The 20,947-nt window shown below is 42.9% G+C and overlaps 1 protein-coding gene and 1 non-coding gene across 2 annotated transcripts in view; both read left to right on the top strand.

Moving 5' to 3' along the window:
• Positions 1–1,812: 1,812 nt before the first annotated feature.
• The window catches only part of cct6a (chaperonin containing TCP1, subunit 6A (zeta 1)), a 40,888-nt gene continuing 21,753 nt past the window's right edge, over positions 1,813–20,947 (top strand). Inside the window, exons 1-8 of the mRNA XM_072242836.1 lie at positions 1,813–2,028; positions 2,182–2,245; positions 2,884–3,018; positions 4,649–4,822; positions 10,962–11,065; positions 16,160–16,270; positions 18,911–19,070; positions 20,059–20,141. Of these exons, the coding sequence (XP_072098937.1) occupies positions 1,892–2,028; positions 2,182–2,245; positions 2,884–3,018; positions 4,649–4,822; positions 10,962–11,065; positions 16,160–16,270; positions 18,911–19,070; positions 20,059–20,141 (968 nt within the window). The 5' untranslated portion in view covers positions 1,813–1,891. The remainder of the gene's footprint in view (positions 2,029–2,181; positions 2,246–2,883; positions 3,019–4,648; positions 4,823–10,961; positions 11,066–16,159; positions 16,271–18,910; positions 19,071–20,058; positions 20,142–20,947) is intronic.
• LOC140187932 (small nucleolar RNA SNORA15) lies at positions 8,876–9,004 on the top strand. Its single transcript, XR_011883184.1, has one exon. It is a non-coding gene; the product is annotated as a small nucleolar RNA SNORA15 (small nucleolar RNA).

The following is a 20,947-nucleotide window of genomic DNA, read 5'->3' as shown; positions in this document are numbered from 1 at the left end:
GTTCAAGGACATATTGGTTGGAAGGTTAATTGATCATTGTAAATTGTTGTGTGATTAGGTTGCGGTTAAATCTGGAGTGGGTTGCTGGGTGCAGTTGAAAAGACTGAAATTCTGTGCTGTATTTCAATGAATAGATAAAAGTGAAAAGGAAACTGAGCAGGTCGGGTAAAGTGAAAAAAAAACTGAGCACGTTAGCTGACATTTCAGGCCAAGACCCTTCATTTGGAACAAGGGCAGTATGCCCAGAGAATGGTACAGGTGAGGAAAAGAAATCACTCAGCAGTCTAGTTGATCTTAAGTTGCAGCAGAGGTGGTGGATGAGGGATGGATAGATAAGTGAATGATTACCTGAAATTATTGAACTTAGTGTTGAGTCCCGTGGACTAATAACACAACTGGTTAAAAACAGTATTAAGATCCTTGTGTTCAATGGATCAGTGGAAGAGGCCAAAGACAGGATAGTTCAGTTGAAGTGGGATGGAAATTAAGATAACTGGTAACTGAAAAATGAAGATGACTCTTCTGAACTGCACAGATTTTTAAAAAATCTCCATTTAGGTTTTCTAGTGTAGATGAGACCAAAATCGAAAACATGATGGACTCTGTCACTTGAAATGTATTAAAGCAGCAATTCCACGTTAGGAATGAGCAATAAACATTGAAGGTATTTTCCTAGTGGAGATAATTGTCATGTGGCAGTTGTATGATAAAAGTATATTCTGCCAAATTTCAGTAAATGCCAGTCAGGCTGCAGATTGAAAATAATTATTTTCTATGCATAGAACTGAAAGATGATCAATGGCAGCTCCAAACCACACATTATGAGGAAAGGAACATAATAAAAGGGCGGGTGAAGCCAGTTCTTGATTATCAGCACCCATTCTTCTGGTGTGGTTATTGAAACAGAGAACATTGGATTGACTAGGTTCATACTCGCTGGAATTTAGAAGATGGAGGGGGGATCCTATTGAAACGTATAAGATCCTAAAGGGATTGGACAGGCTAGATGCAGGAAGATTGTTCCTGATGTTGGGGAAGTCCAGAACGAGGGGTCACAGTTTGAGGATAAAGGCGAAGCCTTTTAGGACCGAGATGAGGAAAAACTTCTTCACACAGAGAGTGGTGAATCTGTGGAATTCTCTGCCACAGGAAACAGTTGAGGCCAGTTCCTTGGCTATATTTAAGAGGGAGTTAGATATGGCCCTTGTGGCTAAAGGGATCGGGGGTATGGAGGGAAGGCTGGGGCGGGGTTCTGAGTTGGATGATCAGCCATGAATGGCGGTGCAGGCTCGAAGGGCCGAACCTATTTTCTGTGAAACCTTGCCCCGCTGAACTCTGGACCGGGGAGGAACGGGAAATATGGAAGGGCTGGGTGTACTGGGAAGGCAGCGGTAAGGGTGGGACGAGGGTTGGCGATGAGCAGGCGGGAAGACGACTGCAGATGTTGTAACTCTGAAATAAAAGACAGATAAGGCAGAACTCGCCGGCAGGTTACGCACGCCGCGGGGAGCGGGAGGCAGGTGGAACCCCGGCATGCCCGCTACCGTTAGGCCCTCTGGCGCCGCTGCGCAGAAAACTTCCAGAATATTCGCTGAATCAGTGGCTAACGCGCTCACCGACCTATCAGGATGATTGATAGACACATTGACCGTTTAAAAGCTGACTGAAGACAAACCAACCAATCAGCACAACGAAGGCGGGATTTCCTCCAGCCTTCCCCCGTTTCCTCACCGACGGACATTACCGCCCGCGTCTGTGATTGACGTGTCGAGTGACCATTCAGAGAGCCACGCAGGCGCGCCTCAGCCAATGGTGCTGGTAGCGGCGCTCTGCGCTGTCAGTCGGGCCGGTGAGTGTGCACGGTGTCGGAGTGGGCTCCCTCGTGGTCGGCATGTCTGCGATTAAAGCTTTAAACCCTAAGGCCGAAGTGGCGAGGGCCCAGGCCGCTCTGGCTGTCAATATTAGTGCCGCGCGGGGACTGCAGGATGTGCTGAGGACCAACCTGGGGCCGAAAGGGACAATGAAAATGTGAGTATTGTGGCGGAGGCCGGCTGGGGGAGGGGTGGGGCACGGTTGGATTGGGGCGGCCAGGACGGTCCATTTAAATTGAAATTACCCTCGTTCGGTGCGCGGGGTTTCTCCACTGCAGCGAATGCTCATCTGTAACTTCTTGTTCCGAAGGCTAGTTTCTGGTGCTGGAGATATCAAGCTTACCAAGGATGGCAACGTACTGTTGCGTGAGATGGTAAGTTGGCTAAAATGAAATCAATAGAGAAAAGCTACGCGTTGTTAATATCTGAAATTGGTTTCGTTTGAAGTGTAGCATGTGTTATTGTTGTACCTGACGTGCAGTTGAATTGCTAGGATCCTGGGCTAAGATTGCTGCTTGCACGTACACTCAGTGAGATTTTACCTGTAGCAGAATCTAATGAAAAATAGCGTGATCTGCTTTGTGGGCTAATGAGCTGACGCTACTAAACGAGGTCTGCTGGTGTTGCCCTACTTCTCAACCTTGGCTAGTGCCAGCGGGATCTCACTGTCCTGAACCGTTGAATGCAGTGGTGAGGTTGGTCAGGGTGTTGTAGTGCAGAGGTTTTAACTAACTCTAGAGTACCTCTGACAAGTTTTGGCTGAAGGCAATGATAGATTGAACTTTGAAATTGGTAATTCAGATCCCATGTCGTCCTGCTTTGTGTAATAGGTGATATTTCTGTGGCTGAAGCTGGAAGTCGGCAAGCCTGGACTGCATGGAGCCTGGTGACTGATAGATTGCCACCACACCAAAAGTCTTGGACTCTCATAGCATGAGTTAACATAACTTAGGTTTGGCTGCTAAGGGTCGTAACTGTGAAGATATTCTTTAATATGCCAATTCTTTTACAGCAAATACAGCATCCAACAGCCTCTTTAATAGCTAAAGTGGCTACAGCTCAGGATGACATGACTGGTGATGGCACCACCTCCAATGTGCTGATTATTGGTGAGCTGTTGAAACAAGCTGATCTCTACATTTCAGAGGTATTACTGTTTAATATTTTGTGAATGTGAAGCAATCAGCTGACTTCCATTGTAGAACACAGACTAGACTAGAGTGACTGAGGGGACAGATCAGAATGCTAATAAAATGTACAGTTGGGTTAAATTGTAAATGACACCGTGGCTGTAATCCTTACTGCTCAGTCATATTTTACAGCACTTTTCTGCTCAGAAGTTTTGACATCAATAGGTAAATCAATATCCTGTAATTGCTGAATTCTCTATTATTAAAACCTGTTCACCAGGATCAAATTTGCTTATTTCCAAGGACATTTCCCCCACCATTTAGGAAGTTTAATGTGGATTTTGGTTCCTTTTGTAATTAAACTTCAATCAGATACATTGTAATAAATTGATTAGTGTAAGTTGTTTTTCTACTTTTTCAACACTATTCTTCCCCCCCCCCACTGCACTGTAACCCTCAACTCTTAAAAATGTTGATCCATTCATTATGGATATTATTAGCTTTATGATTATTCTCAATTTAAAATCATGTTTGCATTTGTGAAGTATTTGTGTTCCTATTTATTTTACCTTCTGCCCTGGTGCACAATGCAATTTTTCTTTGTTTTAGCTCTTGCAGGTCTGATTTTTAATAGGTATTTTCCTTTCTCACCATTGATGACTATAATCTGTTTTTAAATAATGCAGCAGTAACATAATGGAGCTTGCATACAAAGAGTGGTTAATTGTACCTATTTTCAAAGGAATGAGGAGCCAGGTAGATCAGTTGGGTGTGTTTGCCTAATTTATATTGTTACTCCATTCCTTGTTTTCCAACTCCTTCATTCCTGAATAAGATTTAGATCTGTGTAGAATCTTTGCAGGAGGCAGGACAGATGGAAGTCAGTTTGTAAGGCAGATCAGTACACTTTTGCTAAGATGTCGAGACTGGATGTTTAATTTTACTGTTGAGTTCAAGGTTCAGTTACATCTTACTAAGTTGTTTATTAATAAGAATTTCTTTGCATTAGGATCTGTACCTGACATTTAGGTGGTTTGCTGTTACGTACTGACTTTTCACATTTGAAGAAAGATTGTTGAATGTACAGTATTTTAATATATTCTAATTTAAAAGTGTGAAATGCCACCAAAAATGAATAACGTGAGGTATTAGATAGATAAGGTGTATCGTAGAGGAGTGGGTTATGGAGTGAATTCAAGAGCTTGGGCTTGTGAAAGGGTGAGTTGATCGTATCGAAATTTAGAGTTAAACATGAAAATTGAGGTCTAGGTCTCAATTGAATGAACATAGAAATCTACAGCACATGGCTGACAATGTTGTGCCAACCATGTAACCTACTCTAGAAACTGCCTAGAATTTCCCTACCACATAGCCCTCTATTTTTCCAAGCTCCAAGTACCTATCTAAGAGTCTCTTAAAGACCCTATTGTATCTGTCTACCACTGTCACTGGCAGTACATTCATCCCACCACTCTCCTGCATCGCTCCAAGGAGAAAAGGCCAAATTCACTCAACCTATTCTCATAGGGCATTCTCTCCAATCCAGGCAACAACCTTTGTAAATCTCCTCTGTACCCTCTCTATAGTATCAACATCCTTCCTGTAATGATGTGACAATGTACTTATAACCTTTTTTTTTTTTTGCAGGGTTTGCATCCAAGAATTGTGACTGAAGGGTTTGAAGCAGCAAAAGAGAAGGCTCTGGAGGTATTGGATCAGGTGAAAGTATCCAGAGAGATGGATAGAGAGACACTTGTCAATGTTGCCAGGACATCTTTACGCACAAAGGTCCACAGGGAATTGGCAGATGTCTTAACAGAGGTACTGGAACACTTATCACCTATCCCTTGCCTTTCTAGAAACATAGAAAACCTACAGCACAATACAGGCCCTTTGACCCACAAAGCTGTGCCGAGCATGTCCTTACCTGGAAACGACCTAGGCTTACCCATAGCCCTCTATTTTTCTAGGCTCCGTGTAGCTATCCGAGAGTCTTTTAAAAGACCCTATCGTTTCTGCCTCCACCACTGCTGCCGGCAGCCCATTCCACACACTCACCACTCTCTGCGTTTATCTAAAAAAAAAAACTTACCCCGGACATCTCCTCTGACCTACTTCCAAGCAGCTTAAAACTATGCCCTCTCGTGCTAGCCATTTGAGTCCTGGGAAAAAGCCTCTGACTATCCACACGATCAATGCCTCTCATAATCTTGTACACCTCTGTCAGGTCACCTCTCGTCCTCTGTCACCCCAAGGAGAAAAGGCCAAGTTCACTAAACCTATTCTCATAAGGCATGCTTCCCATTCTGGGCAAAACCTTGTAAATCTCCTCTGCACCCTTTCTATGGTTTCCACGTCCTTCCTGTAGTGAGGCAACCCGAATTGAGCACAGTACTCCTAGTGGGGTCTGACCAGGGTCTTATATAGCTGTAACATTACCTCTCGGCTCTTAAACTCAGTCCCATGATTGATGAAGGCCAATGCATCGTATGCCGCCTTAACCACAGAGTCAGTCTGCGTAGTAGCTTTTGAGTATCTTATGGACTCTGATCCCAAGATCCCTGTGATCCTTCACACTGCCAAGAGTCTTACCATTAATGCTATATTCTGCCATCATACTTGACCTACCAAAATGAACCACCTCACACTTACTTGGGTTGAATTCCATCTGCCACTTCTCAGCCCAGTTTTGCATCCTATCAATGTCCCGCTGTAACCTCTGACAGCCCTCCACACTATCCACAACACCCCCAACCTTTGTGTCATCAGCAAACTGACTAACCCATCCCTCCACTTCTTCATCCAGGTCATTTATAAAGATTACGTAGAGAAGGGGTCCCAGAACAGATCACTGAGGCACACCACTGGTCACTGGCCTCCACGCAGAATATGACTCGTCTACAATCACTCTTTGTCTTCTGTGGGCAAGCCAGTTCTGGATTCACAAAGCAATGTCCCCTTGAATCACACGTCTCTGTACTTTCTCAATAGGCCTTACTTACATGGGGTACCTTATCAAATGCCTTGCTAAAATCCATATACACTACATCTATCTTCATCAATGTGTCTATATGCATCCTCAAAAAATTCAATCAGGCTCGTGAGGCACAACCTGCCTTTGACAAAGCCATGCTGACTATTCCTAATCATATTATTCCTCTCCAAATGTTCATAAACCCTGCCTCTCAGGATCTTCTCCATCAAATTACCAACCACTGAAGTAAAACTCAATAGTCTATAATTTCCTGGGCAATTCCTGCTCCCTTTCTTGAATAAGGGAACAACACCTGCAACCCTCCAATCCTCTGAAACCTCTCCTGTCCTCATTGAGGATGCAGAGATCATCGCCAGAAGCTCAGCAATCTCTTCCCTCGCCTCCCACAGTAGCCTGGGGTACATCTCATCTGGTCCCGGCGACTTATCCAACTTGATGCTTTCCAAAAGCTCCAGCACATCCTCTTTCTTAATATCTACATGCTCAAGCTTTTCGGTCCGCTGCAATTCATTCTTACAATTGCCAAGATCCTTTTCAGTAGCGAATACTGAAGCAAGGTATTCACTAAGTACCTCTGCTATCTCCTCCGATTCCATACAAACTTTTCCACTGTCACACTTGATTGGTCCTATTCTGTCTCGTCTTATCCCCATGCTCTTCACATACTTGTAGATTGCCTTGAGGTTCTCCTTAATCCTTTCCGCCAAGGCCTTCTCATGGGCCCTTCTGGATTTCCTAATTTCATTCTTAAGCCCCTTCCTGCCAGCCTAGTAATCTTCTAGATCTCTATCATTGCCTAGTTCTTTGAACTTTCCGTAAGCTTTTCTTGATTAGATTTACAACATCCTTTGTACACCACAGTTCCTGTGCCCTACCATCCTTTCCCTGTCTTGTCGGAACGTACTTATGCAGAACTCCATGCAAGTATCCTCTAAAAGTCTGCCACATTTCTTCCGTATGTTTTCCTGAGAACATCTGTTTCCAATTTATGCTTCCAAGTTCCTGCCTGATGGCCTCATATTTCCCCTTACTCCAATTAAACATTTACCTAACTTGTCTGTTCCTATCCCTCTTCAATGCTATGGTAAAGGCAATAGAATTGGTATCTCCAAAATGCTGTCCCACTGAGAGACCTGATACCTGACCAGGTTCATTTCCAAATACCGGATCAAGTACAGCCTCTCCTCTTGTAGGTTTACCTACATATTGTGTCAGGAAACCTTCCTGAACACACCTAACAAACTCCACCCCATCTAAACCCCTCGCTCCAGAGAGATTCCAATCCATATTTGGGAAATTAAGATCTCCCACCACAAGAACCCTGTTGTTATTACTCCTTTCCAGAATCTGTCTCCCTATTTGCTCCTCAATGTCCCTGTTACTGTTGGGTGGTCTTACAAAGATACCCAGTAGAGTTATTGACCCCTTCCTGTTCCTAACTTCTACCCACAGAGACTCCGTAGTCAACCCCCCTATGACTTCCTCCTTTTCTGCAGCCTTGACACTGTCTCTATTCAACAGTGCCATGCCCCCACCTCTTTTGCCTCCCTCCCAATCCTTTCTGAAACATCTAAAGCCTGGCATTTGAAGTTGCCATTCCTGCCCCTGCACCATCCAATTCTCTGTAACGGCCACAACATCATAGTTCCAAGTGCTGATCCATGCTCTAAGCTCGTCGGTTTTATTCATAGTACTCCTTGCTTTAAATAGACACATCTCAAACCACTGATCTGAGTGTGTCCCTTCTCTATCACCTGCCTATCCTCCCTTTCACAGTCTGCAAGCTTTCTCTATTTGTGAGCCAACCTCTCTTTCCTCCGTCACTTCAGTTCGGTTCCCACCTCCTTGCAATTCTAGTTTAAACTCTTCCCCAATAGCCTCTGCAAACCTCCCCATCAGGATATTGGTCCCCCTCAGATTGAAGTTCAACCCATCCCTTTTGTACAGGTCACACCTGCCCCAGAAGAGGTCCCAATGATCCAGAAATCTGAATTCCTGCCCCTGCTCCAATCCCTCAGCCACGCGTTTATCCTCCACCTCGTTATGTTCCTATACTCACTGTCCCGTGGCACAGGCAGTAATCCTGAGATTACTGCCTTTGAGGTCCTGCTTCTCAATTTCCTTTCTAACTCCCTGTAGTCTGTTTTCAGGACCTTCTCCCTTTTCCTCCCTATATCATTGGTATCAATATGTACCACGACCTCTGGCTGTTCTCCTTCCCACTTCAAGATATCATGGACGTGATCAGAAACATCCCGGACCCTGGCACCTAGGAGGCAAACTACCATACGTGTTTCTTTCCTGCGTCCACAGAACCACCTGTCTGACCCCCTTACTATAGAGTCCCCTATCGCTGCTGCCATCCTCTTCCTTTCCCTACTCTTCTGAGCCACAGGGCCAGACTTTGTACCAGAGGCACGATCACTGTTGTCTCCCCCAACAGTACTCAAACAGGAGTGCTTATTATTAAAGGGGACAGCCACTGGGGTACTCTGCAGCATCTGCTTCTTGCAGACCCTATCCAGACTGTTACCCATTTCTCTGTCTCCCGAGGTCCTGGTGTGACTACCTGCCTATAGCTCCTCTCTATCACCTCCTCACTCTCCCTGACCCAGATTTTGTTCTCAGTTTTTAATTTTATTTTGATTTTCTGATCATTTAAATGTTAGGACCATTCAATTGTTTTAAATTTTTACTTTGATTAATATTTGCAGAAGCTTTGTCAATTTAAAAATATTTGTTCTTGCATGTTCTGGAAATGCTGCAGGCTTGGTACAATTTTACATTTTGTAACTGCATATATTTAAAGTGTTTTACTTTGTTAAGTTGCTTCAGTACATAACTGACACAAAGTAAACAACCAGAAGTTAACTTGTAGTGCATGACTGAATTCTGCATTAGCTTTTCTATAGTTAAAGCAGTCAGACATCATGCTAAATTAATCTTCACCTTGACATAAATTGCCATTGTGTCCTGTCATAATGAGTATTCAAAAGGTGAGCACAAGATTTTACAGCATTCACATTGTTTAATTCTTGCATTTGTAATAATGTGCCGTCTGTAGTCAGTATGTAAATATATCCTGATTTATTGATTGCCCACACTGTTGACAAGATGTAAATTTATGACTGCTCATTTTTTTGGATGTGGGTATTTTTGCCAACAGTAGTTCTGTTGTATCTTTCTGATTGCTTTGAGAAGGTGAGCTAAGACTTTCAGGCATGTGATCCTTCCAGTGAACAAATTCTTAGGACTGTGGATGGGCAGGGAATTTAAGATCAAGGCTCAGTGACAAAGATTTAAATTCAGATTTATTTATTGCATGTTTTGCATTGAAAACCAATGCATCTAAAGATGTGTGGGGACAACCCACACATTCCAGTGTCAACATAGTTTGCCCACAATGCTCAGCAGAACACAACAAGCGAAACAAGCCTCTTTCCTTCCTTCTACCCATCCACACACGCAGACAGGCCTCCAGTCTCCAGGCCTCATCCATCTTTGACTTCTGGACTAAAGATTGACCTTCAGACTTCGATCATCAGTATTCAGTCCTCCTGCTCGCATGATGTTTGTTCCTGAGATCAGCTGACTTTGGACAGCTCTAAAGTCATGATGTCATTCATCACTTGTTCACATTGCTGGCGTTTGAGTGTGGAGCAGAGGTCTGGACAACCGATGTGCATGTTGCTAGACTTCAAGATTGGAGTAGAGGCCTGGACTCTGGATGTCCTTCGTTACCTGTCCATGTTGCTGGACCTGGAGCATGGAGTGGAAGCCTGACTTCCTAAGCCTTATCTCCTAACTACCCTCTCTGTCCCGAAAGCCACCCCTATCAACTTAAATCATCCAAGTTTGAGCCTCAATCTCAACAGAGACTGCAGCTCCTTGCCATTTTGACTAGATTCTTATAAGCTTCCAGTTCACAATTGTTGGATTAAAGTATGACTTGCCAGCATGCCAGCTTGCCAGCATGCCTTTAGAATGTGGAACTGGGGGGTAGGGTGAGGGTGAAAGAAGCACCCAGGAAAACCCTGGTGGTCACAAGGGAGAGCATTCAAACACCACAAAAGCAATGAGGTCGTTATTGATTCTAATAGCTGGAAATAATAGTGAAGCTACTTGCCATACTGTGTTGCAATTTTGGCTGGATGGTATGTTTTCTTTAAGTATCTTTGATGTGTGCCTTGGTCTGATGGTAATACTAGAGGGGTAAAACTGGGACTATATAATGGACTGCAGGGTGTGAAGGAGTACAGTTCTGCAGCTGCTGGTGCACAATACTCAGTCACGTTTGGATTCATCTTTACATTAGCCATATAAGATGAAGGGTTGCCTCTCTCAAGTTCAAGTGCAGTGGTTACTTGTGTATATGTAGAGGGTTTTTTTACATTGGGTTAATTGAGCTTGGTTTCACTATTTATGATTAGTCATCTGCTCTTGGTTCAATGTGGCAGTTTTATCGTTCAGCATTTGGACAGTGGTGCTGCCACAACAGATATTAAAGCTGCACCTGGAGCATATTGTGTATTCTTGCTACTTGTAGTACTTTCTCCTCCCCACCCCACCCCAGGTGTTTTTAAAAGGCTTATTGAGGCCTTTTAGTGAAGGTTTTCCCTGGTCATGTTTGTCTTGATAGGTCAGTGTTAAGGACTTGCAGAGATACTTTTTTTTCTTCAAATTGTACCACTTGCTGCTACTCCATTCATGGTGTGTTGCAAATAACATATCCAGGAATTATGATGGACTCGAGATATTGGCGGTAGACATGACTGAGTTGTTGCATGGCTCAATTTTGAGTCATCTATTGTAATTACGACACTGATACCCAATTGTTTGAGGATGACTTTGCCAGGGTAACAATTTGTAAATAATTGCCAAGGTGGGCTGACATCAAATCTACTTGGGAAAATACATAGTTTACTAGATTTGTTTTTATTGCATCAGTGTTTTAATTACTTACAGGCTGTGGTGGATGCTGTTCTGGCAGTGAGGAAACAAGATGAGCCCATTGACCTCTTCATGGTTGAAATTATGGAAATGAAGCACAAAACTGAGAGTGACACAAGGTGAGTATGAACCACAGTGGATGTGTGTCATTTTACTAGTTGCTATTGTGGTGACCCACTTTCCAGTGCACTCGAACCGGCTCACAAAACGGCGCGCGCTGGCAGAGAGGCTGGCCCCAAAAAAGGCACCAGGCCATCTTCACCAGCAGGGGGAAAAACCCGTGCGCGGGAAGGGTCTGCGAATATGCATTCCCCACAGCAGTCCTGCCCGGGGAGGGCAGGAACGGGAAGGCTTTAAAGGAGGCCGCGAAGTTTGAATAAACTTTTTTTTCACAACTATAACTCACCAACTGCGTGTCATTATTCTAGCGCTGTGTGTAGCACACCGCTACATTTGGTGACCCCAACAGCCCAAACGATATTTGGACCAGAGATGACCGACGCCACATCTGTTCATGCAGTTTTGTTAAAACTGCCAAGCTTCTGGATGCTGCAACCTCGCCTATGGTTCGAACAAGCAGAAGCCCAATTCCACATTCGGCAGATAACCGCGGATTCCACTCGTTACTATTACATGGTGAGCTCCCTCGACCGAGACACAGCTGCACAAGTTGAGGAGTTTATACAGTCGCCCCAGGAGGATGGCAGATACACAGCATTCAAAGCCCTGCTCATAAGGACTTTTGGACTCTCACGGTGCGAGTGAGCTGCCCGCTTACTGCACCTGGATGGTTTGGGAGACAGGCCGCCATCAGCATTAATGAATGAAATGCTGGTCCTGGCTGAAGGACACAAACCCTGCCTCATGTTTGAGCAGGCGTTCCTCGAGCAACTGCCCGAGGACATATGCCTGCTGCTGTCCGACGCAGATTTCAGCAACCCCTGGGAGGTGGCGGCCCAGGCAGATGTGCTGTGGAATGCCAAGAAGGAGAGAGGGGCGTCCGTCACACAGATCACCAAGCCGCGTGCCCAACAGCAGACCAGACCAGGCCTGGCAGCAGAGCCTACAAAACCCAGCAACGGGAGAGGAGCCCAACGAACAATGGTGTTTCTACCACCAGCAGTGGGGCACAGAGGCCTGCCGCTGTAGACCGCCCTGCAAATTCCCGGGAAACGTCAGGGCCAGGCGCCGCTGATGGTTACGGCAGCTGGCCATCAGGGCAGCCTCCTGTATGTCTGGGACAAGCAGTTGGGACACTGCTTTTTGGTCGACACCGGAGCAGAGATCAGCGTTTTACCTCCAATGAGTTACGACACCCGCAACAGAGAACTGGGACCCACCCTGAGGGCCGCCAATGGCAGCACAATACGGACCTATGGCACCCGCACGGTGCAGCTACAGTTCAGTTCCAGCCGGTTCACGTGGGACTTCACACTGGCCGCTGTGGCCCAACCACTCTGGGGGGATGTATCGCCGGTTCTGGGGGGGGGGGGGGGGGGGCGGAGTTATGTGGTGACCCACTTTCCAGCGCACTCGAACCAGCTCACAAAACAGCGTGCGCCGGCAGAGAAGCCGGCCCCAAAAAGGGCACCAGGCCATCTTCACCAGCGGGGGAAAAACCCATGCACGGGAAGGGTCTGCGAATATGCATTCCCCACAGCAGTCCCGCCTGTGTAGGGCAGGAACAGGAAGGCTTTAAAGGAGGCCGCGATGTTTGAATAAACCTTTTTGTCGCAACTACAACTCATCGACTGCGTGTCGTTCTAGCGCTGTGTGTAGCACACCGCTACACTATTAAGTTACTAATGTGTTAATAGCGTGATTTTAAAATTTTAATTAAATTGTTTTAAAATTCAAAACTGAGTTTGAACATAAATTTTGTGGTATATGAAATGGCACTGTTAGTTGTAACGTTACTTTGGAGCTGTGTTTTAAGGAGAAACTTCCATAAATGTGGAGGCACAACTGTAGATGCTGCAGTCTGGAGCAGAAAGCATTTTGCTGGTGGAACTCAAATGAGCTGAGCTGCATTTGTGGGAGGCAAGGGGCAGTTTTGATGCAGGATTTCAAACTAAAAATTGACAGTTCTCTTCCACCCTGTAGATGCTGATTGTCAATGCTGAGTTCTTGTTTTAGTAAGTGTCATTAACCTTTTTATACTACTTCCAAGTTACACTGGTGTGTGAGTTTGTCTTAATGGAAGAAAGTAATACACAAAACAGTTATAAAGCTAGAACTGTAAATTTAAGGCACATTGGAATTTCAGTCAATAATTCTCAAATTGGTGTTTTATTGAAAAATCATGGAGCAAATAGTGCAGTATGGTTGACTCAAGGTCAGAATGCAATGTGTATAGTTCTTTCACGTGGCTGTGGTAATACCATGCAACAACCGTATTCATTGGTGCAGGCTTTTGAGCTGAATAGCTTTACTTGTCATAAATTGGATTGAGTTCATAGATTCCACAATTCAAGGGACAATGGCATTACCAAGAGTTGAATGGCCACACATGTTTATGTGAGTATTTCAATTGATTTTGTATGAAACTGGAGTAAAAAGGGAGGAAGGGGCTTCTGAAATGTGTTGAAAATTCTTAGCCCAGTATATTTTTTGGAAATTTTCTAGACCAAGTATATTCCCACAGGGGAAAATAAAACTTACACCAGTGTTCCTTGGATGATGCTTTCAAGAAGATGCATTTCATTGTGTGTCTCGGTGTACACAAGACAAATAAAGCTAGTCTTCTCTCTTGAGTATCTCTTTATTCCTCTCCCACTCTTAAGATTCTTACCTTTTTAAGTAAGACCATAAAATATAGTAGCAGAAGCAGGCCATTCAGCCCATGGAGTCTGCTCCACCATTCAATCATGGCTGTTCCATTCATCCTAACTCTCCATACCCTTTGATGCCCTGGTTAATCAAGAACCTATCTATCTCTGCCTGAAGTGCACCCAATGACTTGGCCTCCACAGCTGCTCGTGGCAACAAATTCCACAGATTTACCACCCTTTTACTAAAGTAATTTTTCTGCATCTCTGTTCTAAATGGACGTCCTTCAATCCTGAAGTCATGCCCTCTTGTCCTGGACTTCTCAACCATGGGAAATAACTTTGCCATATCTAATCTGTTCAGGCCTTTTAACATTTGGAATGTTTCTATGAGATGCCCCTCATTCTCCTGAACTCCAGGGAATACAGCCCAAGAGCTGCCAGACGTTCCTCATACAGTAACTCTTTCATCCCTGGAATCATTCTCGTGAATCTTCTCTGAACCCTCTCCAATGTCAGTATATCTTTTCTAAAATAAGGAGCCCAAAACTGTGCGCAACACTCCAAGTGTGGTCTTGCGAGTGCCTTATAGAGCCTCAACGTCACATCCCTGTTCTTATATTCTATACCTCTAGAAATTAATGGCGACATTGCATTCGCTTTCTTCACCACTAACTCAACCTGGGGGTTAACCTTTAGGGTATCCTGCACAAGGACTCCGAAGTCCCCTTGCATCTCTGTATTTTGAATTCTCTTCCCATCTAATTAATAGTCTGCCCATTTATTTTTTCCACCAAAGTGCATGACCATACACTTTCCAACATTGTATTTCATTTGCCACTTCTTTGCCCATTCCCCCACACTATCCAAGTCCCTGCAGGCTCTGTTTCCTCAACACTACCCACTCCTCCACCTATCTTTGTATCATCAGCAAATTTAGCCACAAATCTATTAATCCCATAGTCCAAATCATTGACATACATCGTAAAAAGCAGTGGTCCCAGCACAGACCCCTGAGGAACTCCACTGGTAACCGACAGCCAGCTAGAATAGGATCCCTTTATTCTCACTCTCTGCTTTCTGCCGATCAATCAATGATCCACCCACACTAGTAACTTCCTTGTAATTCCATGGGCTCTTATCTTGCTAAGCAGCCTCCCTTGTGGCACCTTGTCATGTAACTATGAAGTAATGTAACTACAAGGTTGATGGCAGAATTCTTAATAGTTTGTAGGAACAAAGGGATCATGGGGTCCATATCTATAGATCCCTCAAAAGTTCAGTGTATGTTGATAGTGTGGTTAAGAAGACATATTGACTTTAGGCCTTCGTTAATCGGGGGACTGAGTCCAAGAAGCAAAGGTAATGTTGCAGCTCTATAATACTAGTTAGACCACATTTGGAATGTTATTTTCAGTTCTGATTGCTTCAATATAGGAAGAATTTGGATGTATAGGAGATTTACCAGCATGCTACCTGGATTAGGTTGAGGATGGTAGGACTTTTCTCTTCGGAGCAAAGAAGGGTGAGAGGTGACGTGATAGGTTTATAAGATGAGACACATAGATTGAGTTGTACAACCAGAGACTTTTTCCCAGGATGGAAGTGGCTAATACAAACTTTAATGTGTTTGGAGAAAAGTACTAAAGGATGTGGAAGTATATTTTTTGCTACAATGGTAGGTTCATGGAATATGCTGCCAGAGATGGTGTACAGGCAGATGTATTCAGGACTTTTAATAGACTTATAAATGAAATAAAAATGGAGAACTCTATGAAGGATTCATTTGATCTTAGAGTAGGTTAAAGGGTTGGCACAACATCGTGGACCAAAAAGCCCTATTTTTGCACTGCTCTATGTAATCTTGCTATATTTGGTAATAAAATTGTAAGACCTTGTGCATATTTGCCCATCCAGCAAATTTACCACAGCCCTGTAATTTGTTGGAGTCTTCCTTATCCAGTTAAGGTTCCGATGTTAATGTAAAGTTGGAAATACTTTTTCCTTAAGTCACAACTCCGAAGTAGCAATTGGCACAGACCTCATTGTGGAACATTACTTCTCTTAATGGCAGTCTCTGGGTGTTGAAGCCAAATCCATTCTGCATTTCCTAACCCTGCATTCTCTGATCTTTCGTTATTGTATTATGGGAAATCGGAGAATTCAGACATTTTTCATCTGAATTTAAACTGTGATCTGATACCTTCAGGGCTTCATGCTGTACTGACTGATTATTGGAAGCTATTTTGTAATGTCTTAATACACTTGATTCATTTTTATTTAGACTACACAGTTGCAAAATTTCTAGTGAATTTAAATTGGAAGTGAAGGTATGAATCAGGCTCAATGAGCAAGATGCCTATTCATCAAAAATTTTGAAACATTTGGATATTGTACTGCATTTTACCACTTATTAAACTGGTGGATAATTTATTTCTTTTTCAGCTTTGTGAGAGGAATAGTATTGGATCATGGTGCTCGTCACCCAGACATGAAGAAAAGAGTGGAAAATGCATACATTCTTACCTGTAGTGTTTCACTGGAATATGAAAAGACGTATGTGAACTTTTGCTTTTCCTGAAGTTAGTTTGAATTATAGCCTTGAAAATTTGTAAAGAAGCAATTTTTCTGACTGCAATTGAATTTTGATTTGGGATGTCAAGTCTTGAAACTTAACTGAAATGACGAAATACCTTTTCAGGAGTTGGGTAAAGCAAAGATTTGGGAATGTACAGATCATTTTTAAGATTACATTGGCAAGTCAAATTGGTAAAAGGCTTATAGGAAGGTCTTGTGGAGAATTTGAGACAAAAGTAAAAAACATTAGTTTAAATCTCTGAAATGCTCATTAGGCCTTGTGCTTTCTCATCTTGAGCTCTGAGGATGTGAAGGCATTAGAGAAATGGAGGTTTATTAGAGTGGTGACAAGGACGAGGAGTATTTATGTCAAGAGTTGGGTTGGGAAGGATTAGATTAGATTATGAGGACACTCAGTCCTCGTTTATTGTCATTTAGAAATGCATGCATTAAAAAATGATACAATGTTCCTCCGGTATGATACCACAGAAACACAAGACAGACCAAGACTAAAACTGACAAAACCACATAATTATAACATATAGTTACAACAGTGCAAAGCAATACCGTAATTTGATGAGCCGGCCATGGGCACGGTAAAAAAAAGTCTCAAAGTCCCGATAGCCCCAACATCTCACGCAGACGGTAGAAGGAAGAAACTCTCCCTGCCATGAGCTTCCAGTGCCGCAAACTTGCTGATGCAGCATCCTGGAAGCACTGGACCTGAGTCCGTCCGAAAACTTTGAGCCTCCGACACCGAGCACCACCTCTGCCGAGCACTTGGACCCCGGCCCCGGTCCCCAAGCAACAGACAAAGCCGAGGATTCAGGGCCTTCCCCTCCGGAGATTTTGGATCACACAGTAGTGGCGGCAGCGAAGCAGGCATTTCAGAAGTTTCACCAGATGTTCCTCCGTGCACTCACGTCTGTCTCCATCAAATCAGGATTGTGCACGGCACCCTACTTGACAGATCTTGAGTACTTCAAATAAAGAGAGATTTCTAGTAACTGATGGGTTGGCTGCTACAGTAAAATTTTTTTTTGCTGAAATTGCATATTTATGGAGCTTACTGAAAAAAATTGTCTAACTTCCAGTGGTTTTTCTGCAAGCCTTGCATGATCAAATGGCTGCTTGTGTTCAGTGTTTGTGCCTGTGACCAGTACTTTTTGGTCACAATAACAATGCAATGCAGATTTGATTTTATTCATTTCCATTTGTCTTTTAATTCCATCACAGTAACGGATTAAAAGAAATATCCAGGAAAATAATTACATCCTCGACCAAGTAATTATTGGCCAGTCTGTCAAACACTGGTGCTGAGCAAATCTTTAGTGAAAAGTTAAATCACTGACAGCAATCAAGGACACCGTTAATCTGAGTGAATTTGAGGGTTTAGTGTTAATGCATTTCATGTTGACTGCATGGATTTTAATAACTTGAGGAAGGAGAGAGAGCGCAGAGCAGCCCTCCGACGAAAAATGATATCGTATCTGTTAAATAGGGGCCGTGAACAATTCTGATTTGATGGAGATGGACGTGAAAGCACAGAGGAACATCTGGAAAAATTTCTGAAATGCTGGTTCGCTGCTGTCGTTACTGCGCGGTGGGGAATCTTTCGGAGGGAAGGCCTCAAAATCCCCGGCCTTGCCTGCTTTTGGTGCCTGAGAAGGAGGTCGAATCGTTTGGATAGAGATGGCGCTCAGTACTCAGTGTCGGAGAGCTGATCAGAGCTCGAAGTTTTCGGATGACTCAAAGTCAGACCGTGGTCGGGTATGGCAGGGAGAGTTTTTCTTCCTTCTCCTGTCTGCTTGAGGTGTGGGACTTTTGAGAGACTTTGAACTTTTACTGTGCTCATGGACTTCTTCATCAAGTTATGATATTGATGCACTGTTGTAACTATATGTTATAATTATGTGGCTTTGTTAGTTTTTTTTTCAGTCTTGGTCTGTCCTGTGTTTTGTGATATCACACCGGAGGAAATATTGTATCATTTCTTAATGCATGCATTACTACATGACAATAAAAGAGGACTGTATGTCTTCATAATCTAAATTACTCAGCACGATCACTTCTTAAAAAAAATTTGATGTCTCGTGAACAGAGTCATCAGGGACCAACCAGATGGCAAATTGCAGGGAGTTCTGCAGTGTTTAATACTAGATACAGTACTTGATGTGCTAATTAATGACAGTTTTGAAGTCCTCAGATGACACCTGAGTTAGTGTGATAGAGAATAGAGGAAGGAAAAAAGTGATATAGTTAATGTCAGACAAGGCAAAGAAATAATAGTACATCATGTTGTTGCTTACAAATGGTTAAAATGTAAATAATTCAACAATAACATTCAAAGCATTACAAACATGAATATAACAACCATGATCTGCACTTGCACTGAGCCAGCCATGATTGAGCAACCTTTAGCCAAGTTCTTCTATTCCAGCCTTCAGTTTTATTAATTCCACTGGTGTTCTGAAACTATTTACCTTATAGGAAAAAAATCAAAATGGTACTTGATAAAGATTGCCAAAATAAAGCCAAACAGGTTACATTTTACTAATATTTAATAGAACTTGCCATCTAAAATGTCTTGTATTAACTAGTTGTTTTATTTGTACACAGAGAAGTAAATTCTGGATTCTTCTATAAGAGTGCTGATGAGAGGGAAAAATTTGTTCAAGCAGAGAGAAAGTTCATTGAAGACCGAGTTAAGAAAATCATAGCACTGAAGAGAAAAGTTTGTGGAGATTCCAAAAAAGGATTTGTAGTAATTAACCAAAAGGTAAATGCTTTGTTAAATAATTTTATTTTCAAAACTACTTTTTAGTACAAGGCAGCTAGTCAGAGTTTAACACGAAGAATTCTGTAGATGCTGGAAATTCAGGCAACACACATTAAAGTTGCTGGTGAACGCAGCAGGCCAGGCAGCATCTGTGGGAAGGCGTACAGCTGACATTTCGTGCAGAGACTAGCTTTTCCTTCAGTTAGTCCTGACGAAGGGTCTCGGCTCGAAACGCCGACTGTAACTCTTCCTAGAGAGGCTGCCTGGCCTGCTGCGTTCACCAGCAACTTTGATGTGTGTTGCTAGTCAGAGTTTAAGATCCTTGCCAACTTGTTAGAACAGTTGGCATTGGCTGTTTTCTCATTTTAGTGCAGTTGCTACAGGAGATCAGACTACAATATGCATACTGGAAGGGATTTTCCTAATATCTGAATATTAGTTTGCCTCTTAGCTTGAGCAGATTTTGCCATTCTACTTAAAATTCACTTTTCACCTGTAAAATAGTGTTCGTGATTTGTTTTTCCTTTGGGTAGAGTGAGTAATATTCGCACCTGAATGTTTAGCGGTTTTGTTTCCTGTTGTCTGGTGACTATAATCAAAGCACTTGTGCAGTATCTAACTGCATATTATTATTTCTAACTTAAATTTTCAGCATATTTTAATGAATTCTCTTCTGTCTGTATGTTTTTTGTTAATATATTTATCTGAAAGGTTCCTGTCTCTCAGCCTTTAGTGATGCAGGTTCAATCCTGACCCCAGTATTGAGTTTACACATTTTTCCTGTGGCCATAGGTGCTTCAGTTTCCTAGGTTGTCAGCTTAAGTTCCTCCTACTGTCGCTGAATGGTAAAATCTGGCTGGAGGTTGAAGGGAATTTTGAGAACAACATATGGTTGGTGTGAATGATGTTTGATAGGTTTTGAAGAATTGGTGGGCCACGGGCCTTTTTCTGTGCTTTGAGTGAACGGCTTTTAAATTTAATTTGGCAGGGTATTGATCCATTATCGTTGGATGCATTTGCAAAAGAGGGCATTGTGGCACTCAGAAGAGCAAAGCGAAGAAACATGGAAAGGTTAGTCAAAAATCTGATATCCTGTATGGGTTAATAAGTGGCTGCAGAAATAAGACGGCTTGAGGTCAAGTTTGGAAGTAATTCAAGCTTTTGGCGGAATCAGTAAACCAGACGATGATTCTTCTGCAGCCTATTATCGATTTATTGTACTTGAGTTTGCTGCTCAGTATTGCCTATTTCCCTACTGCCATTCCCTACCTCCATTATGTGCTAATTTTCAAGTTAACCATCTATGTTTCCAGTTTGAAAGCAGCCATTTAAACATTATACCGGTTTTACTGCATCAGGGTCCCTAACCTTCTGCCACCTAGCAATGTACAAACATTGTATTAAAGTTCACACATGGGGAAAATTATATTTATCCTGCTTATTGTGATTCTGACTTGTTGGATGCAGCCTTTCTTCCATATATTGTAGATGTGTAGAATTAATCTAATTTTTGTCTTCAAGTTTACTTCAAAATAACTGACAGAACACCTGAAAACAGTTGCACATCTATGGTGTTTCAGAATTTTATGATGCATTACCATAGAATGAGGCTTACACATAGCAAAATAGACCATAGATACTGGAAATAATTGGAATGTTGGATGGCATCAGTGAAAAGAGCCTTAAAAAGTTTTCGTCCATTGCCAATACTGGACCTTAGTTGTTTGCAGAATTTTCTTTTTCAGATTTCCAGGTTTTATATTTGTAACTATACCAACTAAAGTTGAGCAAAATAGATTATGGGATCTGAAATAACGTTCCTTTCCATGAATCTGGATGCCATTAGGGTGCTTGGATGTCTTTGAGCTATACCTGGT

This window comes from Mobula birostris, chromosome 25, assembly GCF_030028105.1.
Source record: "Mobula birostris isolate sMobBir1 chromosome 25, sMobBir1.hap1, whole genome shotgun sequence".
Lineage (NCBI taxonomy): Eukaryota > Metazoa > Chordata > Chondrichthyes > Myliobatiformes > Myliobatidae > Mobula > Mobula birostris.
This window is presented reverse-complemented; position numbering and strand designations above follow the sequence as displayed.